General features: G+C 44.4%; 1 protein-coding gene across 4 annotated transcripts in view; it reads right to left on the reverse strand.

Annotated features, from left to right (window-relative positions):
* NUP50 (nucleoporin 50) overlaps window positions 1-10,188 on the reverse strand; it is a 31,723-nt gene that overhangs the window by 10,033 nt on the left and 11,502 nt on the right. For all 4 annotated transcript variants that reach the window (XM_017850781.1, XM_017850782.1, XM_017850779.1 and 1 more), the window contains exons 4-7: window positions 8,481-8,667; window positions 5,679-6,341; window positions 2,920-3,001; window positions 868-986 (exon numbers count right to left, since the gene is read on the reverse strand). In XM_017850781.1, coding sequence (XP_017706270.1) covers window positions 868-986; window positions 2,920-3,001; window positions 5,679-6,341; window positions 8,481-8,667 — 1,051 coding nt within the window. The remainder of the gene's footprint in view (window positions 1-867; window positions 987-2,919; window positions 3,002-5,678; window positions 6,342-8,480; window positions 8,668-10,188) is intronic.

Below are 10,188 nucleotides of genomic sequence, written 5' to 3' on the forward strand. Positions count from 1 at the left end.
TCACATGCTAAACATTCAACACGGAAATAACTTATACTTAATGGATCTAACATGGGGAGCCAACAGGACTGGTTCCCTGAGAACTGGAGGCCTCAGGGAGGACTTGCCCTCACTGTGAGGAGTGGCCTTCGGCCCTCGCTCCAGCCCGGGTCTCTGCAACCACACAGCGTTTCTCACAGAGCCAACAGCCTCGCTCAGAACCGTCAGCCCTCTCAACACTGTCCGTTTTTGCACTGAAGGAAGAACACGGTGGCACAACAGAACCTTCACTGCACCACATGACCAAAGGACACCTCTGTCACAGAGGCCGGCACAGCTCCCTGGGCAAGAGTGATACGACGGTAATGTTACTACGCACTAGTCAAGCCTAAGGGAAAGAAAAACGCCTCCCTGGAGTTTCTTTCTGCAACACAGCCCCCTGTTCTCTACCACTACTGCCCACTCCACCGCAGCCTGCCCGTCCTCCTCCTCCTCCGGGCGCTAGGCTCCTTGCAGTGGACTGTTTTCAGGGTAAACTGATCGCAGTGGACAGCGATCAGTTAGTGATTACTTGTTATATAAAAAGGATTCCTTTAAAAGGTTAATTTCCTTTGGGTGTTTATTAAACGGTCTAATCTCTAGCTTCTTAGTCACATTTCTAACACAAAGGAAAATGAAAAACCATTTTGTTTACAGTTTCTAACACATCTGTTTCCTTACACACTATTATCCTGGGACTCAAAACTAGAAATAAGTAAATACAGGATGAATTTGGCCTGAATGCGCTCTGTTTAAAAACATACTAATAACCTTGAATTAGCACGGCAAAGGCTTTTATATACTATGTGATGATGATGATTTTGTGCCAAGTGAAAAAAAGGTACCCACCTAAATTGGTGTCTGCCCGCACCAAAAGCTGTGTCTTCTGATTCGCTGTAGGTTTTAAATGCAGAGTACCTATGCCTTTCTCTTTAAACTCGTTGTCTTTCTTGTAAAATAGTTTACACCTATGGAGAAGAAAAATAGGTGCCATCAAGCATTCAGAGACGAATCAAGGAGCCTGAGCAAAAACCAGAATAAGAAAATCTGCTTAGAGATTTTAAAACCCCCTCCCCATTTTTTCAAATTAAACAATGGGCCCCATGAAACTTTTTTGTTTTGTTTTGTTTTGTTTTGTTTTTGAGACGGAGTCTCGCTCTGTCGCCGGGGCTGGAGTGCAGTGGCCGGATCTCAGCTCACTGCAAGCTCCGCCTCCCGGGTCCACGCCATTCTCCTGCCTCAGCCTCCGAGTAGCTGGGACTACAGGCGCCTGCCACCTCGCCCGGCTAGTCTTTTGTATTTTTCAGTAGAGACGGGGTTTCACCGTGTTAGCCAGGATGGTCTCGATCTCCTGACCTCGTGATCCGCCCGTCTCGGCCTCCCAAAGTGCTGGGATTACAGGCTTGAGCCACCGCACCCGGCCCCATGAAACTTTTATAACACTTTATGAAACTGTGTTCTCAAGTCAGTCAAAATCAGGGCTCAACACCCCTCCCTCCCTATTCTGCTCCTTTGGCCCTGAGCTCAAGAGAGCTGATCTGGTCCTCTACAGACAGAAGCAAATAAAGGACAAAGACTCTGTCCTGCATCTCACCCACCTCTCCCTTTTTTCTGGCCTATTTCTTAATATTCTTATTTCTTAATATTCTTATTTCTTTGGCCTATTTTTAAAAATTCTCCTCAAGGCTCCTTCAGTTTTTGCCCAACATTTTGAAATAAATTTGGAAAACATTCTTGGGTAGGGTCTAACTAATAACAAAGTAATCAAATATGTTCCCAGCCTCCTGTGCTATACATCTCCTGAGGTTATTAATAATACAAAACCATGGCTCATTTATGTATTTATTTAGAGACAGAGTCTTACTCTGTGGTCCAGGCTGGAGTGCAGTGGCATGATCTTGGCTCACTGCAACCTCTGTTTCTCAGGGTTCAAGCAATTCTCGAGCCTCAGCCTCCCAAACACCTGGGATTAAAGGCGTGTGCCACCACATCTGGCTAATTTTCATATCTTTAGTAGAGACAGGGTTTCACCATGTTGGCCAGGTTGGTCTGGAACTCCTGACCTCAGGTGATTTGCCCATCTCAGCCTCCCAAAGTGCTGGGATTACAGGTAATGAGCCACCGTGCCTGGCCTCATTTGATTCTAATTAAAAAAAAAAATCTTAAAGTTGAGTCACTCCTTTATGTCATGTGAGTAGTGAAATTTAAAACACACACAGAAGAAATTGTTGGCCTCTTTTAAAAGTTCCTGAAACACCTGGGAATCCCACAGGATGTGGTGACCTGTTACATGGAGAGCTGCTTGCTCATTATTCTGAAATTTCTGCATTACAAAAACACATCTTGAAAGTTTCGGAAATGGCACAAGTGTTTTTTCAGCAAATAGCTTTGTAAAAACTAATCTCATTTAATTGAAAGGAAGATGAAAATTTTTATAGCTCCTAAACAGGAAGGGACGGTTACTGTGCATAACTTTTTGACTATGAGAAAATCCAGAAAGGCCAACCAAATCTCCTGGAAGGGATCAGAGATACCTCCAGGGTAAAGTAAGTGAAGCCAAACCTGCAATCAGTGACTGACTCCGCAATTTGTTGGGGGAGGAGGAAGGGGAGGGAGAAAGACACAGGGAGAGAAGACGGAATGGGACGGGACGGGATGGGATTGGCAAGATCATAGAAGTGCCTGTCTCTAAAGCACTTTAAAAGAGCTAAAGTGACAGAAAAGAGTGAGAACTGCCCACCAGGACATTCCTAGAACTGGTTTTTAAAATAAACTGGCCAAGAATTCTTTCCTGTTCCACTTGAGAGCAGGCAAAGCTTGACCGCAAGAACATTCTCCAGTCTGAAGCATGCTACCATTGTCTCTAAAACACATGCACCCGCAGGCTCTGCTGAGTCTTACTTTTTGGAGTAAAAAGCATCATCTTCTTTTACTTCGGTAACTACTACTTTGGGTGGCTCATCATTCTCTTCTTCATCTCCACCTTTTATAAAAAAGACAATTCAGTAAGAATCCAATCCACAGTTTAAAAAAGTGACAGAGTTTTGTTACGTAACACCCTAAACATCCACCTGAGCGCTCCATGTAAACTGACCTAACGCAGGGGGATGCCAAAAGGGAGTGCCTGCTGGATTTTAACTATTTTGTGAAAAACAATAATCCTTTCTAATGGGAACATACCTCTTAATTCTAAATAACTTCCAATATATGGAAAACCTTAGAATGGAAAATCTCCATGCTTATGATAGAAAAATAATCATCACTCTATATTTAAATTACCCACTGGAAAATTACATCTCAGATGAGTTTTTAACACCTTCACCCCTGAATATTCCTGTGACCATATCCACAACAAGTATCAGTAATGGCCAAAGATAGAAAAATACTTTTTTTTTTTTTTACAGGGGGGCAAGTTGTCGGAGAAATAATTCCAAAACCCCAGTGTAAGTAATTTAAGCTTTGTCTGAATTGCCACATGGGCCACTGCTCTGGTATCAAAGGTATCCCCACTAATGGGGTCTCCCAAACATGGGAGACCTAGGCCATTATTTAAACAAGACACTATTTAAACACATGTATTAGGCCGGGTACAGTGGCTCACGCCTGTAATCCCAGCACATTGCAGGGCCAAAGCAGGAAGATCACTTGAGCCCAGAAGTTCGAGACCAGCCCGGTCAACGTGGTGAGACTCCCCCCCAATCTCTACAAGAAATAAGTTAACCAGGTGTGGCAGTGCATGCCTGTGGACCCAGCTACATGGCAGACTGAAGTGGGAGGATTGCTTGAGTCCAGGAGGTAGAGACTGCAGTGAGCTGTGATTGTGTCACTGCACTCTAGCCTGGGTGACAGAGCAAGACCTTGTCTCAGAAAAAAAACCCACATATATAAAAGGATCCTCTTAAAGAGAAAGGCAGTTGCATAAAAACTCACTAAAAAGCAATTCTAAGAAAAACAACTGCGGTGCTCAGATGATGGGTCACACGACGACCCATCTCATCACTCCAATCTCCCCGGTCACACAACTACCCATCTCATCACTCCAATCTCCCCAGTCATGTGACTAGCCATCTCATCACTCCAGTCTCCCTGGTCACATGACTACCCATCACTTCAATCTCCCCGGTCACACGACTACCCATCTCACCACTCCAATCTCCCCGGTCACACGTTTACCCATCTCACCAATCTCCCAGTCACTACGGAAGTACCCATCCTCACCACTCTAGATGCTCCCCGTCACATGACTATCCATCTCATCACTCCAATCTCCCCGGTCATGTGACTAGTCATCTTACCACTTCAATCTCCCCGGTCACATGACTACCCATCTCACCACTCCAATCTCCCTGGTCTCCTGATGCGTACACTGATAACCAAGGGCAAGGAACAGGCGCTCACTGAGGGGCATCCTGCATCCACTGGGACTCGATTCAAATCCAGCGTCACTGTGTCCCAGTGCCTGCCTCAGGAAAGACTCCCCATTTGTTTTAGTTATGGGAGGCAGAGAAGAAATAAAAAGGGGAGACCCTTATTTCACCCTGTGCCCAAAGGGCCCGTGCCTGAGGATAGACTTGAAAGTAGGGCAAGGCAAAACAGTAATGGAAGTCTAGCCTCCTGCTAGAAAACCGTTAATTCTAAGGATCAGTACGTTCATGTCTGAAAAGTACACTTTTTCTTTTGTTGAGGCAAGGTCTGTGTTGTCCAGGTTGGAGTGCAGTGATGCATCCATGGTTCACTGCAACCATGAACTTCTGAACTTGAGATACTCCCCTCAGCCTCTTGAGCGGCTGTGACTACAGGCACCCACCACCTGGCCTGGCTAATTTTTAAAAATTTTTGTAGAGATGGGGTCTTGCTATGTTGCCCAGGCTGGTCTCAAACTCCTGGCCTCAGGTGAGCCTTCCACTTCGGCCTCCCAAAGTCCTATAGGCGTGGGCCACCTCACCTGGCCTCACTTTTAACTGCTTACAAGTAGGCATCTTCACAGACATTATTTGTTCACAATCACCATGTGAGGAAGCGGCATTATGACATCACCCCACTTTTTAAGCTAACAGAGGGAGCGGAGGGTCCAGACTAAGGCCCAGATCTTTTGCCTGGTCTGGGGCACTGATGCTACATACAGGAGACATCACTTAGACACCACTGCTGTCCCCTGGAAAGGAGGTGCCTCCAAACCCACAAGAGGAAAACACTGTTGATTTGTTCTCTATGGCTATGAAAAGTCTACATTTTTAATGTATAGTCAAGTACTATTTTGCCACATGACTTTATTTACAGTCAAATCTCCTAAGTACAAATCAATTCAGGGGACGTTCAAGATGAACTTGATGAACTCTTCCCAAAATAAAATTTTCAAAAAACGTCTTTAATTCACTTTTTTATATGCTAAGCCACGTGTGTTTGAGACTTCAAAGTCAAGTGTTTCCAAATTCATTTTATTTTTAATCCTTATAAACAACCCTACAAAATAGGTCTTACTCTTTTATAAAGACGGAATCTGAAACTCAGAGAAACCGATTAGCTCTGCCCAGGATCACACATGGAGAGGACGACAGCGTCTCAATGTGGATCCAGATCCATTCGGAATCAAAGTCTCTGTGTTTCCCAAGACACAAATCTTATGCAAACCTCAACCCAATGCCAAAGCTGGTACTTACCTTTGCATTCACCATGGTCACCTTCCACTTGGCCCTCCAATGGTTTAGTGGGAAATGGTGAAGAGACTGGTTTACTCTGGGTGGCATCTTTGCCAAATAAACTGGAGGTTCCAGGGGAAAATGAAAATCCAGTCAGGGGGACAGAGCTTAATGAGCCCAAAACAGAGCTATCAACTTTCTTGCCGAAATTAAACGAGGCACTTGTCGCTCCTAGTGAGGGGTCCGTTTTCTTTTCAGATGCAACCTCCACCTTCTTGTCAGGTGTGTCTTCAGTTTTGTTGCCATGAAACAAAAACGCTGACTCTTGCTGTAACTTTGTTGAGCCGAAAAGGGAAGGAGACTGTGTTTCAGCCGCCATTTTGTTAGATTCACTTTCAGAATTCCTGCCACCATTCCCGTGTTGCTGTTCAATGTTTGCTAAATATTTCTCGTAGTCTTTAAAGATAGGTGTCAGATCACAGAGCGGGTTTGTATTCACGTGCTTCACTATCCAATCCCGCACGGAGCAGTTTAAGGCGGCCAACTGCTTGTGATAGGCATTTCCGACACAAGCTTTACTGGAAGCGAGGCCAGAGGAGGAGGGCTGCTGACTGTCCCCGTTAGTTTTGGGATTTGAAACTTTTTTATCAACCAAGGCGGTAGGGCCATTTGCAGCAAGAGAACCTATAGAAAGTTAATAATTAAACCATTTATTTGGACTAATTTGATTAAGTCATCTAGATTTTTATGCCACTCTGCCTTTACACTTCCTGCTTTGACTGTATCTCCCCCTCCACCGAGACAGTCTTGTTCTATCACCCAGGCTGGAGTGCCGTGGCACGATCTTGGCTCACGGCAACCTCCACCTCCCGAGTTCAAGCGATTCTCCTGCCTCAGCCTCCCAAGTAGCTGGGATTACAGGCACCCACCACCACATCTGGCTAATTTTTGTATTTTAGTAGAGACTGGGTTTCACCATGTTGGCCAGGCTGGTCTTGAACTCTCGAACTTGAGATCTGCCCGCCTTAGCCTTCCAAAGTGCTGGGATTATAGGCGTAAGCCACTGTGCCCGGCCTACTGTCTTCTATTTTGGTGACAGCTCAAGAAGTATGTGTTCAAGGAGTAGTATTTAGTAACTGCTTATCAGTAAAGCCGATGAATAAAGATCAAGTCAAAGTTTATACAAGAACACTAACCACCATATGCTTGTTCTACACATTTTAAAAATAATCTTTTCCTTCAAAAGGACACCTATTTGAGATGAGATCAGGCATGTCCAGGGTGGTGTAGCTGTAGACAAAAGGATGCCTATTTCAAACAGCACTGTCAGAATAGTAGGTCAGCATTAACACTTAATACCCAAGGTTCTTGGAATGAACAGTGTTAAAGTATAGTCACCCCTCTGTACCTGCAGATTCCACACATGTGAAATGCAGTCCTCAGCCAGGTACGGTGGCTCATGCATGTAATCCCAACACTTTGGGAGGCTGAGGCGGGCAAATTGCTTGAGCTCAGGAGTTTGAGACCAGCCTGGGCAACATGGCAAAACCCCATCTCTACAAAAAATGCAAACATTAGCTGGGTGTGGTGGTGTGCACCTATAGTCCCAGCTACTGGGGAGGCTCATGGGGGAGGATCACTTGAGCTCCGGAGGTTGTGGCTGCAGTGAGCCAAGATCACACCAATACACTCCAGCCTGGGTGACACAGTGAGACCCTGTCTCAATGCAGTACTCCGGGGATGAGGACTAGTGGATACAAACACTCACTTTTCCTATCTAAGAGTTATGTTGGTCTGACTATGGGACTTGAACATCCAAGGGGGTGCTGAAACCAGTCCCCAGGATACTAGGGGATGGCCGTAGTTAGAAATCCTTACAGCGGCTGGGCGCAGCGGCTCACAGCTGTAATCCCAGCACTTTGGGAGGCCGAGGCACGTGGATCACGAGGTTAGGAGATCGAGACCATCCCTGGCCAACATGGTGAAACCCCGTCTCTACTAAAATTACAAAAATTAGCTAGGCGTGGTGGCACGCGCCTATAGTTCCAGCAACTTGGGAGGCCGAGGCAGGAGAACTGCTTAAACCCAGAGGCAGAGGCTGCAGTGAGCAGAGGTCGCGCCACTGCACTCCAGCCTGGCGACAGAGCAAGACTCCAACTCAGAAAAAAAAAAAAAAAAGAAATCTTAACAGAGAGCACTTATTTTAAGTCACACTACACATTCTGCCAAATTAAAATCAAACAGTACACACTTTCAGAATCATCAGCTAAATACAACCAACCAGTCAGGATCATTTCTAAGCTTTTAACCCATGGTGCTAATTCCAAGAGTTTTTGACTAATTCCCTCAAAACAGGATCAGGCAATCAACACATCTCATACCCAAACCAATCTAGCATGGGAGGGACCCTGGTCATGGAGAACCTCATCTGAGTTCAGTAGCTGCTTTGGTGCGAGGCACACAGAAAGCCCTTGCACACAAAGGGTCTACATAGCATTTTCTTTTCTCTCTTGACTCTACGTCAATTCTGAGGGTCATTCTCCTTTCAAAATTGAACGTTCTGAGGCTTAGAGGCCAGGGTCACACAACTGGTAACTGGCAGAGCTGAGAACAAAATCGAGATGTTTTGGATCAAAAGCCTGTACTCTGCCCACTTACTCTGTAAATAACCAACACCTCCCTAAGTCCCATCTCTTTCATTATTACCCTGGTTTTGCTCACATAGTTCCAAGACCCAGGGTAGGCATAAGAAAAACATCTTTGCAAAGCTATTTTCCATAGATTATACTTACACAGGTGGCTGGGGGATGGGAGCCTACTTACCAAAGGCTACCTTGGGCTCTGCCGCTGCCTTTGCACTGGTGAAGGGAGGGGCACTGGTTATGTTGTTTCCATTCGACAGTCCTTCCAAAGGCTTCCCTCCAGTGCCACTACCAAATCCAGGAAACCGTCCTCCCCCAGAAGGTACAACCAAACCTTTAAAACCTTTAAAGGCTCCTCCACTGTCAGACTGAAATACGAAGGAGAAGCACGTATTAGGTAAGTATATACTTTCTATTACCAAATAAGCAAGTGAGTGACTATAGCATCTTGGCTAAATAGCACCTAGACTCCATATGCAGTCAGCATTATAAGGCAAACTGCTGGCACAAGTAGAAATAAGAAATGAGATGGGAAGATTCGATTCATAAGAATGGCTTTGCAACCCAAAGCTGCCTTCCTGAAACAGGCAGGAAGGACATTTAAAAAATATATGTGTATTTTTAGGACATAAAAGGTAAGAAAGACTAATGCAATAAACCCGTGTACCCACCGCCCAGCCTCAGAATTACTGAAGTGTCTCAATAAAACTAAATCCCAGTGAAAGATACTTCATGTACTACTCAGCCAAAGACCATTTACTGCCTAAAGAAATTATAAAAACATCAAGTTAGGTTAACTAAAAATATCCATTTGCCTAATTTCTTAAGAACATCTGTAGCTTGCAACCTGCTTTCAGCCTACAAAAACTTAGATGATCAAGTCTCAAATCTACATGTTCCTGTTAGTTGAGCAGCCCGGGACAATTTCTTACTCTCCTTTTCCTCACTGCTTCCTTAAACTCGATTGTTTTAACAACGTTTTCCTAGTAGGCCTTTTCCCTTTGTGCTAGCCTGCTCACATCTCTCATCTAAAATGCTCTGGAAATGTTTGGCATTCCTTATGAATTCGAAAGCTCCTCTCTGCCCCTGGAACTTTTGGAGAAAGGTTCCTCAGTTTATAGTGTTTTGCTAAATAAACTCACCAAAATTTTTAGAAGCCCTTTTTTGTTGTTGTTCAAAGAAGCGATTACATTATAGGAAGTGATCTGCTTCTTAGACCAAACACCTAAGAGAGTTCACAAATCTTAAGTTTCCACGAGTGAATTATAATCATGATTTCACCAAAAAAAGAAATTAAACTGGAACCCCCTTCATTTACTAAATGGGCCAGCTAGCCTAAATATTATTGCATGTTTTTCCAAAACCAAAGTTTCAATCTCATCTACAGAATTTCAGATGTTTACTGACCACTGATATATTTACGGCAATAAAATTAGGCAAAGAATGTAAAATTCTAACTTGTATGGGTTTTAATGCGCATATCAAATACAGCTTAGATTCTGCTGCTCTAAATTTGATTTTTCATCACTTAAAATTCCAAATACACCAAACTGATAGCTGTCATTTTAAAACAATGATTCATGGACAAAATCAGAGCCTTCAATTTTGCACAAACTTAACAGCCACTTGGTTTTTCTAGGGATTTTAGAAATTGCTGATAGTAAACTGGCTCTAGAATCGTAACAAAAATTCAAGAACCACAAGTTAAACAAAAAAAACACATTCAGGGCCGGGTGCGGTGGCTCAAGCCTGTAATCCCAGCACTTTGGGAGGCCAAGACGGGCGGATCACAAGGTCAGCAGATCGAGACCATCCTGGCTAACATGGTGAGACCCCGTCTCCACTAAAAAAAAAAAATACAAAAAAAACTAGCCGGGCGTGGTGGCGGG

This window comes from Rhinopithecus bieti, unplaced genomic scaffold (assembly GCF_001698545.2).
Source record: "Rhinopithecus bieti isolate Rb0 unplaced genomic scaffold, ASM169854v2 scaffold_32081, whole genome shotgun sequence".
Taxonomy (NCBI): Eukaryota; Metazoa; Chordata; class Mammalia; order Primates; family Cercopithecidae; genus Rhinopithecus; species Rhinopithecus bieti.